This window comes from Pteropus medius, unplaced genomic scaffold (genome assembly GCF_902729225.1).
Source record: "Pteropus medius unplaced genomic scaffold, Ma_sr-lr_union100, whole genome shotgun sequence".
Lineage (NCBI taxonomy): Eukaryota > Metazoa > Chordata > Mammalia > Chiroptera > Pteropodidae > Pteropus > Pteropus medius.
In genome coordinates this window covers 1,115,708-1,130,973 of record NW_024352787.1, presented here as the reverse complement: position 1 = coordinate 1,130,973, position 15,266 = coordinate 1,115,708, and the positions used below count along the sequence as shown (strand labels likewise).

The following is a 15,266-nucleotide window of genomic DNA, read 5'->3' as shown; positions in this document are numbered from 1 at the left end:
CTCTGCGGGAAAATGCTCTGTGCTTCAACTGACATGATAATCTACCAGAAATCATCTAAAATTAGAAACTATGGCTGTTTTCATGATAACCTCGTCTTTATTGCCATTTCTTTTCCCTCTGACCAGCAGCACTACTGAACCAGATAAATATATTTTAAATTATCCTTTAAATTTTCTCAAAGCCATTCTTTGCTTCATTTTCTTGTACATGACAATGCCAGAAACACACACAATGAGTTTGCTGAAGGTGTGGTTTCAGCTGCATCTTTAATCCATCATATGGAGAACCAGTTAAATATCTTGATGATTTTAGAAGAGAAAGTTTAGCTTAGACTAGATTTTTCATATCAGAAAGAATGTAGAGGCTGCCAATGGGATAGTTTTCTTGGATATTGGTTGGCCCACAAAATTCATGGTGAAGGCTGCAGAAAGTTGTTGCTATCTGTCTTTCAGCACCTCTGGGTACTTTTACAACTTCTTCATATCCAGAGTCATGTTTCCACTGATGATCAACAGGGCCTCACCTTACGGATATAGTCAAGGGAAGATCTAAGAATAGCTTTGTACTTAAGTGTCTTGTGGTTGGAACAGACATGGATGAGAACATTGAAAAGTACAGTGAATGGCATTGGACCATGACATTTGGTCTTTGGTCTTGGCTCTACCACCCATCAGTTATGCAGCCTGAACCTCAGCCTCCTCATCTTTAAAGTGGGAAACCCATGTTCTACACCACTGTAGAGATCATGTGAAGAACTTAGGAAGGCAGGATGTGTTGAAAGCATCCCAACAATAACAAAGTATCATAGTGTTTTATAGCACAGAAATTATTTTTTATAATATTGAATACTGAAACTCAGCAATTATTTATAGAATGTAAATAAACATTGTGCTGGGCACTGGGGATTATAGATTATAAAGAATAATGTATAATTCCTAAACTGAAAGACAGGGTTGACTCAGAAAAGGCTTCAGAGTCAGGACTTAAAACAATTTTTCTTGGAAAAGAAGGGATATGGTAGAGAGAAACTGCATGTGTGGTTAAAGCTGGAGTATCTGCATCTGAATCCTGTCTGCACTACTTACCAGCTTATATTGTTGACAAATTACTTAAGGTCTCTGTGCCCAGTTTCTTCATCAGTAAAATGGTGATAACCATCCCTAGCTCATTAGGCTTTTATGAGGACGAATTAAGGTAATATTTATGCTTAGAAATGGGCTGTATTAGTTTGCTTACTCTAGGTTATACTGTGGTAACAAACTACCTCAAATTTTAGTAGCTTGTAACAAAATTTTTTTCTCACTCATCTTACATGTTGACCACAGCTCTGCTCCATGAGTCTTCTTCACTCTGGCTTCTATCTAGCACATGCTTTTCTCATGGTAAAGGAAACAGAATAATGGTAGGACCATGCAATGGCTCTCAAAACTTCTGCTTGTGAAGCATTCATCACTTGTCCTCATATTTTAGTGGCTAATGTAAGTCACAGAGTAAAGCCTGAAGTTAATGGGGTATGCAGAGGACTTGTAGGGAGGGGCCCGGCAGAGAGGGGCATCAAATATTTTGAACAAACAAAAATATTTGAACAAATAATATAATCTGCCGCAAGTACCTGGTACACAGTAAGTGCTGTGTGTTTGTTAAAGAAAAATAAGTGATTGCACAGTGGCACAGTGAGATAGGAAGAGATGTTTGAGAACAGTAAAATGTTCAGTGTCACTGAAGTATATGCTACACAGGGGTGGAAGTGGCATAAGAGGCCAAATTTTGAAAGGCTTTGAAAGGAGGCCAGGTTTTTGCCTATAGGTAAAAGCTAAGTTACAGTAATAAAAATTTGTATAGCTATATTTTATAAGGCACTTCTGCTCCAGTTAGTTTTATTAAGACATTGGCATAACTTCATTTATTCTGCTTTGAACATTTAAAAATCAAAGTCTAGTAGTCACTTCTTTACTGTGTAATACCTCTCTAATAAATGTTCCCTGTCGGCCTTGGACTGAGTTGCAACTGCTGACAAGGCAGAAGACAGAAGGTTCCTTTCAGTAGGACCAGGCTACCTGGGGTCAGGAGAGGGGAAGGGGGCATAGAGAGGAAGGGAGGGAAAAGGGGAGAAGACAGAAGGAATGAATAAATCAATATATTAGAGAAAGAGAAAGAGAGGAGAAGGGGGAGGGAGAGAGAGAAAGGTACAATGGACTAATAAACACGCGATTCAGTGTTGGGATTATAAACTATTTTAATTCTCAGAAGGCGAAAGCACCCTCTAAATAATGAATACTTCCTACAGATCTAATGTTGTCTTCTACTTTATACTTGTCCTTTCACAAGCTCAACCAAACTCAGAGCTCTAACCAGTCTTGACAACCCTCTGCAGTTTCTGTCCTTATTTTTAATGAACTGCTAGAAAATAATCTCCGTTTCTAAAGTTTGACTGAAAACCTTGGGCATCAAACGAGTTATCTGACCTGCTATACTGTATCCTTCTTTGGTCAATCTGGACAAGAAATCTAAGGGAAGAAAGAATAATAGAAGAAATGGAAACATGAAGAGAGACATGAAAAACAGGGGAAGGCATGAAGGATCCAGCATCCCATTCTCATTCGTGCAGGCAGCAGGTCAGGCCTCCACAACTTACTCTGAAGTAGTTTAGATTTCCATGGTAGGTTATGCTAGTCCATAAGCATTCCTCTTAATGCTATACCATGACTTGGAAAGCCAATCAACATAAGGTTGTTCAATGTTTTTTCTTTTACAGATACCATAGGACGATGTTTTCTTTTTTGTCTTTAAAACTACTGCAGAGGGAAGAGAGAAAGGCATGTCACAGCCCACAAATGAGCCATCCCGACTCCTTCATGATTACTCATTTTTCCCTTCCTCTTGTCTATGATTTGCAAACCCTAATAAGACTTCCATAATCTTGCACCATCATAAAGTTTTTTCATTTGAAAATCTTTAAAGATTCCTCACTGTCTACAGAAAAAAATACAAATTCAGACCACATTCAAAATACGAAATAATCTGGTATCAATCTATGTTTCTAATCTTATTGAGTAAGACAGACTTTGTTTCATAATAAGGTTGCTGATCACAAGAAAAGCAAAGTGTGATATACTGTAAGGAACAGGTAAAAAACACAGGAAATGGGCAGACCGTAAAGGGATATGTTGAAGGGGTGAAGCCTAGAGTCTGAGAAATAACAGGCCTGTCTGTTAATTCACTCCCAATTAGCTTGAAATGTAAAAAGAGAATATCGGCAAAAGCAGGCTCTTTCTGTTTTAATCACACCAGAATTAGCTCAGGCCCAAACTTCAACTTTTGAGAATCAGGGTCCATTCCAGCAGTAATGACTCACTATGATGCCGCTTTATGATTCATAAAGCGGCAGAAAATGAAGAAGTGTGGAGATATGGATGGCCCAAAGTCTCACCGAAGAACCACACAAAGAACTTAAGTAAAGTTCAGTAAGTAAGAAACATTTTCTTTAAGAAAAAAAAACATTAATGTGTAACAAGATTAGTGACATTGTAAATACACAGATTTCTCAGTTTCTAAAGCTTTCACCAAAGACATTAAGAACAGTTAAACATCATGGTGAGAACATGATGGAAGCAGGTGCATACTAACATTTTTGAAATTTCGAAATCTTTTAATCAGTGGGATATTTTTAAGTTATATATTCAGAAACATTTGTAATCATGTAACAACGAATGCGACAAGGAGAGAGAAAAACCAGTCTAACCAAAATAATCTACCAATAACTACATAAAATAAACTAAATTCGAAGTTGGCAGCTTTCCAGAAAATATGAGTAAGTTTTTGGTTTCTATGACAGTAGATAACATATGCCTTATGTTTTACGCAAATGTCTTTTTTTAAATAAAGCTCTTTCTCTTAAAGAACACATAGGTGCCAAACTGAAATACAATTACTTCCTTAACACATACAGCATGTTCGGTAAACTGATGGTTTTAATACTAAAAGGTGAAATTTCATCAACAAAGTTTCTAACATTCCCCAAAAACACTGAATACCATCTGTGCATCTTGTTTTGGTAGTAAGAATTTTATTTTCTTTTTAGTATTTTATTTAGCATAAAACCAAAACAATAAAAAAGGGAAGTCACTTGATACATGTAGGGAGAGAAGTCACATTGAGCAAGAGAGATCTGGGACAAGCTGTGGCTTTGTGAATCTCGGACTTTGATCCTATAATCAGTGGTGTGTAAAGCAAATATTCACAAATAATTTTAATATCCTCTTCTTTATCTAAAGCATACCATATTATATGAAATATTTCATAATAAAATGTAGTTTTCTAAAAAAAGTCAGAAATAAAATATTCATTATGTTCAAAACAGGCATCAATACTTACAGTATATTATACAGGAAAATTGGCTATGATTCTCACTGATATTAATCATTGCAAGTAAACACACTATCATCTAATTGTAGAGGAATAATAATAAATAACAAGGCTGATTATGAAGATTTATCAGATTCATGTTCATGGTAGAAGGGCACTTAACACTGGCTGAATTACTGTAAAAAGTAAAAATTCAGTTGGCTCAGAGGTGTTCACAGTGGGATTATTTAAATGCTAAATTTATCTAGAAATTATATTCCAAATATTGTGCAATTCTATTCACTCTTTTGCAACAATGGATTTTTATGTTAAAAATTCGTTAAGCTTCCGATTAAAAAACAAAACAAAACAAGTACCTTACTACCTGCTAAGCATGTGTACTGGAAAAGACTGTGACAATAACCTGTACATTTTCGATTTTAAAGACTACAGAGAGATGAAAAATGTAACTTCCAATTCTAGAATATGAATGTCACGAAATGAAACTATCTGAGGTGATAGCAAGCACTTAATTTAAAACCAGGAGTCTAAAAACAGAATAAAGAAAATGGGATGTCTTAAATGAGTCACATAATAAGTTATCAAAGATGTAGTTGGATACATTAACAATGAAATAGCACACAGTAAAGTACTTCTCAAATTCTTGAATGCTTTAGGAAAAAATCCAAAATAGGACTTGAGACCATCACTACTAAGAGAAACAAAATGTATCATGAAAGAAATAGTAAACACTCTTGCTGCTCTGATGATGAAAGCAATGAGCTATCTATTGTATGCAGGCTGGTTAAGTAGATGTCAATCAAGCTGGCAGTTCAAGTGGGAATAAGATTAGATTACAGAGACCCTGGCAATTGTGCTCCAAAGACTCAGTCTGACCCCAGTCTGTCCCCAAGTCACTACAAATCTTAAGAATATGAGGTGGCTGAGATGGTTTAAAGACCTCACAGCAGATTTCAGCACTGTGGTTCGAAAGCAAATCAGGTATCTGGGTATCTGAGAAAATACTTAGGGAGGGGCAAACAAAGAGACTTCACTCCCCAGAATTTTGGCTGGAAGCAGTAAGGAATGAAGGATTAGTTGTATATGAAGAGAACGAATACAAAAGAAATACTATCAAGAGCATAAAAGAAAGAGAGAAGTGAATAGCCTTAAAGACACAGTAGCACAAAATACCATTCACTAGAAACAAATTATAGTGATTAAAATGACTGTACTGGAGTACATAGTTATTTCCAAATCCTTTCTCTTTGATGTTTACATATTATGAATTTGTTCTGTAATTTTCTTAGTCTTTTCCAAGAAAGAAATTAAAACTATATTCCATATACACTAGTTACAAACTTACGTTTATATAAATTTGGGGGTTCAAATTTAAGTCATGAATGAAAAATACAGTTCAATTTCATGTTCTAAATTTGTTTTTAAATACCTGATAAATAGAGTTTACGACAAATGCTTATTCAAATAAAAAATATACAGAGTAGAGGGGGATCGGTGAGACGAAGACATTCTAGCACACAAAATGAGGACACCACCCAAATCCTGGGGCTCATTCACTTCTTCCTTCTCTGGCCACACATCCTGATGAGTCTTCTGTCAGTTCCAATCCACCTGACTTTCCACTTAGCCTTATTTTTTTCCCCTTGCATGACAATGTCTCTTTACAAAACAAGTAGAATATATCTCATTATTTTTAGTAAACCCAACTTCTTCATTTTTTTCTGTTATTTTTTTCCTACTATGAGTTCAACTACTAATGTAATTAAAAAAAAAAAAACTGACAAGAAACTCAGCTAAAACTTTCACCAAAATTACTTCAAAACTAGACAAATAGGCCACCTCAATTACCTATGTCAATGGCCCTTTTTCATCACTAAAGAAGTAGCATTGACACTGAACCTGACATGGTTAGAAGAATGTTGGAGACAAGGAATATGAGCCATAATCTAAATATGACATTTTTCCTAAAGTTTCTTCAGAAAAGAGAGGGGATAGGGGGAGTAGGGAATCACACTTACAAGTCCACTTATGGCTACAATCCAGATGTAGGAACCAGAGGTGAAAAGCTATAAAAGAAAAAAAAGGCAACTAAAAATGAAATTCAACTGCCAGTCACAGAACACTTATTTTTATAGAACTATAATCATAACCATTTATGTTAAGTATTACTTATTTATCTTACTATAAAGAGAAAATTAATAAATATCAATCCCGTTATTTTAAAAAAATATATTAATTTTTAACTAAAACCTCCACCTTTCATAGCCTAAAACAGATTGGTTGAACCTGGCCCACTCCCATGCAAAGAAAAATAAGTGAAATTCAAGCATATTCTTATTTTAAAATGAACATTAATTGACTTAAACAAGGTAAAATACCACATATAAAGGAATTATTAGAATTAATATACAAAATATGTAGTTACCATCCAATGCTTGGTGTTAAGTAATGACAGGTAATATCAGTTTACATAATTCTCATATTAATTTCTTATCATTACTCTAAATTTAGATGGGAAGACTTTTGCAAACATATAGGTCTATGTCCAATGCTATTTTGCTTAACTGTTGATATTCTCATCCCAGTTCATCCAAGGAAGAGCAAACTAAGTAACAATATCAAAGTAAATTAATGGCAAAAGTAATTAAGGTTAAGTCTTATGAAATCTCTCCCTGTGTTTCAAATCATTTACATTTGAGAGTTGTGGACAGGGTTTAAAAAAAGTCATGGACATCTCAAAGTGTTCCTAGAAGATAGTAAAGATTCGTAGCCTAGTGTTTGCTCATATTTCATATACAGATCTTTAGATTGGGAGTTTAACTACTTCTGCTTGTACAGAAAAGATACTCAAGTTCATTGCTGGCACTGTGCTAGATGAAAACCTCAAAGTTACATACATTTTTCAGGAACACATAAGAAAAAAAAAGATACATAGAAAGAAGGCAGATACAAAGGAAAGAGATGACCAAGCCCAGGTAAAAGGAGGCTGACGAGTGTTGCTCTAGCACTAGCTTATGTAGAGTGGGCATCAGCTGCAACTTTAACCCCTTGGTCTAAAGTTTAATCTTTTGATCTAGCATGGATGCTTGTTCAGTGTAAATGACTCTGACAATAACGAGGATTGGAATTATGTGGAAAATACTTTTTCTGTAATGTTCTTTTAAAAATATAAAGAATAATAAAATAGCTAACACTTTCATAGCATTTATGTGCCAAGCTATGATCTTAATGCTTTCCACATATTAAATCTACTGAATCCTCCTAAGCACCCCATGAGGTAAGTTCTATTATTAACTCTATTTTACCCATGAAAAAACGGAGAGGTTAAGTAATTTGCTCACGGTCCAAGAGCTGCTGAGTGGCGGAGCTGTGAGTATACACCCAGTGGTCTGGCTCCACTGTCCCCCGTTCGTGATCTCTCCATGCTACTGTTTCACATACAAGTAAGATGAGCATATCATTAATTTTGTCAGTAAAAATTTATTTCCTTTGGACTCTTAAGCCCCCCATCTTATTGCATGTTTGGTTCTAAGTGTGTCTGCTCATATTCTGACAGTGTCTATGTTTTTTCTCATAGCTGGGCTCCTTGACAACTGGTGCCACATCTCATATTTCATTTTATCCCCCACAGTCCTTAGCACAGTGCATTACATGACTGGTTCTCAAGCCATTTGATACTTAAATGACCCTTCACAAACATTTTTGCTCTTCTGATAATGATTAAATTCATTCATTCATTCATTCATTCATCAAATATCTGTGGCTTTAAGAAGCTGTTGCATGAGAAACAGAAAGGCACAGAAATATGTGCAACGGTCTAGAGGGGAGGGAAGGAAGGAGGGAAGGAGAAAATAAAAATAAGGGGTTCACAGTCTCTTCAAGGTGGGGAGGTATAAGTTGATACTAGATAGGCAAGAAGAATCCTGGATGTCACTCATGCTGAGGACTTTAGATTTTATCAAAAAGGCCAATGAGGTAGCTTCACTTCTACTTCTTGATATAAACTTCTACTTTACCAAAAAATAAAACAGAACAAAAAACAAACCAAAAACCAGAAAATAAAAAACATTCACAATTTCAGAACACCAATGTGGTAGACGCAGAGATATAAATTGTTAATTAATAATAGGGACCAAGTGACTTAGTTCTTATTATCTGTTCAGATTACCTTAAACACCAATACTATTATCTCTAATCCTTCAAATGTTCCTGTTAAGATAGATACTATCACCCCACTTCACAGATGGGAAAATGGGGGCTCAGAAAAGGTGATAAAGTAAGTAATTACCAGAGCAAGAAATTAGAGCAATGTCTACTTAACTCCAAAGACTTTCTGCAATGCTCCACTGACTTCATAGCCCATAATTAATAAAACAATGTTTTTCGCTCTCTAGATGGTATATAACTTCAGAGTTGGAAGAAACTATAGAGTCAACATGAGGCTGAGAAGGCTTTTATAACTTGACCCAAGCTATAAGCTAGCGAGTGCCATGTTAGAACTAGAACTTGGGTTTCTTGTCCCAGGTCCAGGGTACCTTCTACCATTGCATTCTGCCTATTGTAACATCTTTAAAAAAGATTAAGCATGCCAGAGCAAATACTAGTAATAAGAATACACTGCAGAAATGTGCTATTAGGTTAAACAAATATTAGGAAGGATAAGGGAAAGTGTAACACTATATAGGTTGAGAGATGAAGAATAAAGAAGTTTCATGAGAAATGGTTGTAAAAGTGATAAGGAAACACCCACCCCAGATGAGCCATTGATAACACATGACAGCAGACTAGAGAAGTTAGAGGAAATGCTAAAGGTTAAAAGGGGAGGGAGGAGGGCATTTTATAGTGACACTAGTATCCGGTTTGATATGTGTGGGATAAGGAATGTTATGAGTATTAACAGTGGATCAAAAGGCCAAACTACACACGGTACCACAGGAAAGAGCAGAATAAAAGTTTTACATCAAAAGCTGTGAGAGTGAAAGAAAAGTGACAAGTATTACAGGTAGAAAACTGAAAATCATGTGTTTTCTACCACAGGGACTGGAAACCAGCAGAGAGCGATCAATATTTACTGAATATTCGTGGTAATCATCTTTTTCAATTTAAGTTAAATAATAAGTACTCTACTAGTCTTCGTATCAAACCATTTAGCAGATGGTGACAGTGCTATCATGCCATGCAACACAGAAGTTATAAAGTTGGCAATGCTTCTAGCAAACTCCAAAGCTCGGGCTGGTAAAGAGTATCTGGTTTCTTCTTCAGAGCTTTATTTGTGACACTGTACTCAATAAATTAATTTTGACAGTGATTTTCCACTTTCCACCTTTTGACTGTTCTCATTTATTTCCACTTCATGCTATGATTTTTAAAAGTACTTACACGCTATTGTACAATGAAATTAAAATATTTTCCACTGATACAAATTACAGTGAAAGCTCTTATCAGATTCTAAAGGCTATGAAAGTATTCTAGTACCTTATATACCTTGATGTTCTCATTCTGTAACACTTCCTTTGAACATTTGATATAGATCATGAAGCCAAACTTATGGGGAAAGAAAACATTGTTTTCAAGGAGATCAAATGAGAAAAAGACCAAAAAAAAAAAAAAATCTGGTTAAAAAAACGTGAACATAAAAATGCATACTGTACCTGTAGTCCCAATATATAAATCAATGTCTTGTTTGTGATGGACAACGGACCCAGAATTTGTGCCACTTGGACTCTTGGTATGGAGCAGTAAAATGGTACAAACAGAGCAAACACAGGTGCCAGGCTATGCAAACAAATAAAGAAAAATCACTATAGAATAATACTCAATTTAAAATACCAATGGCAAATGTACATTTGATATAACACTGCTTATAATTTTACTTCAGTCTGAAAGCATGGTCTTAGATACACAAGTTGCTTTCTATATTTACATCATGCTTGAAATAATTTGTACTTATAAATTATATTTTGTAGCTTCTCAACTATCCCAAAAGTATTGCAAAGAAGTGGTTCAGCATCTACTAATTAATTGCCAGGCACAGCGAGAGAATTTAAAGTTGGTGCTATGTTTCTTTAAAAGAATGCCTTAAAATCTAATTAAAGAGACAAAACAAACCAAAAGCAACAAACATAATTCATCATGGTCAAATCCAAAAGCCTCAGCTCAGACTTTGTCCAATTATATATCACCATAGCACTTGACACAGCTTACCACTCATGCTCTCTCTTCCTCAAAATCCTTCCTCCTTTTGTCTTAAACCGTTTCTTGCTGGTTTCCCTATGATTTCTCCTACCACTTTCCTAACCTCTCCAAGGTTCCATTATAGTCTTTTCTTCTTGCTCGAGTCTCTCTTTGTATAATTGCAATTCCTTCTATGGCTTCAATTAAGAAAATGAAGTGAGTCCCACAACTGTCTGCCTGTCCCCTCCCCTGAGTTAATAAATTCAATTTGATACTTTCAACTGGACATATCTGAAAGTCACAAGTATCCTTATACTTAGTCTTCTCTCTAACTCATCTCTTAACACAGTTAACAGTATTCTCTTCCCAAAACACAGCTCTGATCTTGTCACACCCCTGTTTAAAATCCTTCCTTCCACAGGCTCCCAATATCCAAAGAGGAAACTTAAATATTGGCATGAAATAGCAAAGCCCTCCAATTCTTTCTTGTCATTGTAGATCTGGCCCCTCCTCTCTCACCTCAGCCCCTAAAGATGCTCTCTGGGCACATTAGGCTCTTTTGATTATTCTTTGACACAGGTTATTCTTTCAACCTAAATGTCTTTTCCACTTTCCTGTTTAGGAAACTTATGGTATATGACAGCTTAACACTTCTCCTCAGGAATTTCTCCATTTCCTCCTGGTGACTGGTAGCTCTCTTCTTCACCCTCAAAGCTAACTTAGTTTCACTGTTTCAGTGAATCACCTGGGCACTTCATGAGAGGCAGTAGGCCAGGTACCAGAGCTCTATCTACATTTATGAGTAAGAAGAAGCAGTCCCTGACCTCAAGGAACTAGCCCCAGGATAGCAAACTCACATCTATACAAGGGCTAGACTGCCAACATGAATGAGTAGAATGGTTTGGACACACACTTGCACCCATTCTCCATTAAACACTTGACTTAATTACTCAATCTATCTTTTATTTTTCCATTTTTGGGGTGAGTGGCTTCATTACAAAAAATATTTCTTTATCCTAAGAAAATGCATGAAATATTCTTCACTTCCACAAAGAAATATTCTCACCATATTTTTTGTAGAAACACAATACCCTTTTGGCCTCTTATAAATTTTCCCATCATTGATAGAGATCATATTATAAAAATATCATTTACTATCCTCTTGATTCTAATATTTAAAACAAAACAAAAGCAAATGTATACTGCAAACGTGGTAAATGATAGCAGCATCAACAGGCATTTACGACAATGTAGCAAATGCTAGAACAGTGAATACCCAAGTGCCAGGCACTGAGTCAGGATTGGAGATACAAAATGAGAAAGACAGCCTCTCGCAGTCTTGTAAGGAGGATGACAAGGACAGGGCAGCAGAGGTAAGTAGACAGCACAGCGTATCAGTCACTGGCCCTTGTCCTAGATTGAGCATACCCATGGCAGGAAAGGAAATGCATCTCTCGGTCCTCCCAGCATCAGGCACAGTGCTTGACATAGCACAGGAGCTCATTAAATTAGAGACAATAAAGTAATCTTTATTTTTGAACAGTTATATAATTCACACTTTAACCATATAGGTTTTAAAAAATCTCCCATTAGATTATTAATTCTGTGAGAAAGCGCCACGATCTATAAAGTGCTGCATCTCCCTAGTGCCAATACAGAGACCTACACACAATAGACTCTCATTATTTGTTGAATTAAAAATATTAACAAAGCAATTTTAATGAACAGAGACATTTAAACTGTCATTCTCAATACTACACAATAGTTTTTTTTCTCAATTCAAATAATCTAAACCTAAACACAGTTGCTTAAGCAGCTATGCATTCTTTTCATTAAAAAGTACAAGTTGGCCACTCCAGGGCTTAAAATTCTCCAATGATTCTCCACTCTACAGTCAAAGCCGAAGTCATTGCAAAGATCTGCATGGCTCTATGTCCCCACCTGAAACCTGGTCTTTTACTGCTCAGTCTCCCCGCCACTTGCTCATGTTGCTCTAGCCACTCTGGACCAGGGTGTGTCTCACTCAGGCAGGACTAGGCTTAGGGCACATGTATCTGCTCTTCCTTCTCTCCTGGCCATGTTCCCACAGACGTGTGCATAGCTTACTCCCTTACATCCTTCAGGTCTTTACTCGAATAGCACCTTCTCAGAGAAACTCTCCCTGACCACCCTATTCCAAACCACAGCCTCTGGCTACCTCACAGCCCCATCCACTCTGCAAGTACTGTTTCCTCTCCCCATAGCAGCTGTAACCATCTACTCTTCTTCATGACTTGTTTGTCATCTGTCTTGCTGACTACGATGGAGGGCAGGGATTTGTCAGCTTTGTTTGCTGCTTAATCGCCACTGTCTACAACTGTGCCTGGCATAGAGTAGTTGCTCAATAAACAATTCCTGAGTAAAAGAATTTCTCTTTAAAATCATAAACCATACAGCAGAATTTGTCTTTTGCTTTAAAAAGCTCCTTTCCATGTTTTATTATTTTTAATATAATTAATATATATGGTTTCATATATCTACTCAAAATATGGCCTGTTGGTCTTTTGGTAATAACAAGAAAACTCTATTTTTGTTACACCTGAGATCGCTCACCACAGAACACGTTCTTTAAGGTACTTAAGTTATAGAAGTTCTTCTGTTTACATTTAGCAATGAAGAATAAATAATGATGTTCTAATAAAATATCTGAAGCAGAGTTCTCGTTTGAGGTTTCATTTCAAGGTAAATTAAAAAATACTGATTGACATTTAACGACCACAGTTCATGTCTTATATACACAAATAAGTTTTAAAATTCCTTAGAAGTTATTAATCACCACATAGTTTTAAACGATGACTAAATACTAGACCACATATACGTATAATACAAAAGCACACATTTCAGACCATGGTTATATAGGTTGTTTTGTAGAAATTTTCTGTTGCTATTTCTATACACACAGACTTCACAAAATATCACATTATTAGTCATTGACCAGTTTTTCTCTTTTCCTTATTTTATGACATCTGTTCTTTATACTGTCAACAATAATTCTGTTTGACCTTTTTTGTATAGTGAATAGCTAACTTCTGGAAGCCCTATCTGGCATATGAGGCCAAGATATAGAATTGAGGAAAACAAGTTATAAAGAATTCATTCATTCCTTCAATGAATGTTACTAATATTTATTGATTATCTACTATACACTTACAATTGTGCTCAATAGAACAAATAAAATAATAGAAACACTCAGTTCAGGTCACAGATGTCCATCTTACCTCTTCTACAGAAAAGGACATTGACTCTACTTTTATAGTACAACTAAAGAAATCCTAGTAACTTTCAACAACAACAAAAATAAGATTTGTGAGCTCATGAAATTATCTCAGTCAACAGCATCTTGCAGGACAATTATCCCATCACCTGTTCTTTATATACTTAATAAAAACTGTTTCAAAAATTAAAAATCAAACATCCCATGAGGATGGCCTTTGAACAAATTGAAAAACTTCTCAACTGGGTCTTCTTCAAGTATTCTTCAATCTAAGTTTTAAAGGAACTAGTTTTAGAATATTTTATCATATTTACCCACCAAATCATAAAACCTCTATTTTCCCCTCACAGAATTTTTTTGCACTGGGAATTATCTTGGTGACCATTTAGTTCAATGCCTTTATTTTAAAGGTAGTGAGGCAGAGGTCCAAAGAATACAGGTGGTTGTTGCTCTTCTGTTTGACAAGGATTCTCTACAGATCTTCAGCATTTTAGACCTTAGAAGAACCTAATAAGTTTCTATATGGAATAATACCACCAAGAGGATAAAACCACTTGGCCATTTTGACAAACCCCTGAAATCAAAGGGCCTCTGTGGTCTTAGAGCTACAAATTTCTGCCAAATGATTCAATTCTCTCTACATCATTCTTCAAAATAGTCGCCCAGTTTATGTAAGCATCTAAATAAGAGACAGCTTATTCCATTTTTTGATGATCCTAACTTTTGGGAATGACTCTCACATTTCGATTTGAAAGCTCTCTCCAAGTAGCTTCCTCTTATTGGCATCCTTCTATTCTCTGGAGTTAGGAAGACTGACACATGCAACCTAAACCTTTTTCTATGATACATCTTCCAAACACATGAGAATAGTGATCACATTCCTGCCAAGTCTAAACATTCTCAGTTTATCCAATCATTTCTCATAAGACCTGGGATTCAGACCCCTCACCACCCCAGACATGCTCTAAGTCCCCTAAACCCTTTGTAAAATGCAGTGCCAAGAGCTGACTGGGAATGGCCAGATCAATCCAGGATAAGAGTAAATATCACCTCTCTTGTTTTGAGCACTGTTTCTTTTAATTTAGCTTACAAATAAACTCCATTTTGATAGCCATATTCCATCCCTGGTTTAAACAGTCAACTAAATCTATAAGGTAAACAGCGTAGGTCTCCTTCATTGTGTGTATAAGAGGCTGAATTTTAGCTGTAGTGAGCGTCCCCCAAGTCTTCCCTTGTCATTCATGTGTCTATGCAGTCACTGATTCCAGTCAGTCAGCCTCCTGCCTAGAAACATCGACTAATCCCTGTATATATGCAAAAGAGCATCTTTCTCCCACTCACTACAGAAACTTGTTTCTTTCTCATTAGCTGTTGAGCAAACTACCCTTTATACCAAGTTTCTAGGTAGATAAAACTGTCAAAGTTAACATCTTTTCCCTTAAAACATTTAAAAACTCATACTTCACACAGAAC

At 35.9% G+C, this 15,266-nt stretch overlaps 1 protein-coding gene across 3 annotated transcripts in view; it reads right to left on the bottom strand.

Moving 5' to 3' along the window:
- Positions 1 to 15,266, bottom strand: part of UBAC2 (UBA domain containing 2) — a 158,353-nt gene that overhangs the window by 50,223 nt on the left and 92,864 nt on the right. For 2 of the 3 annotated variants that reach the window (XM_039849446.1, XM_039849444.1), the window contains exons 5-6: positions 10,018 to 10,141; positions 6,385 to 6,432 (exon numbers count right to left, since the gene is read on the bottom strand). In XM_039849446.1, the coding sequence (XP_039705380.1) occupies positions 6,385 to 6,432; positions 10,018 to 10,141 (172 nt within the window). The remainder of the gene's footprint in view (positions 1 to 6,384; positions 6,433 to 10,017; positions 10,142 to 15,266) is intronic. The other variant, XM_039849445.1, reaches the window with a different exon arrangement.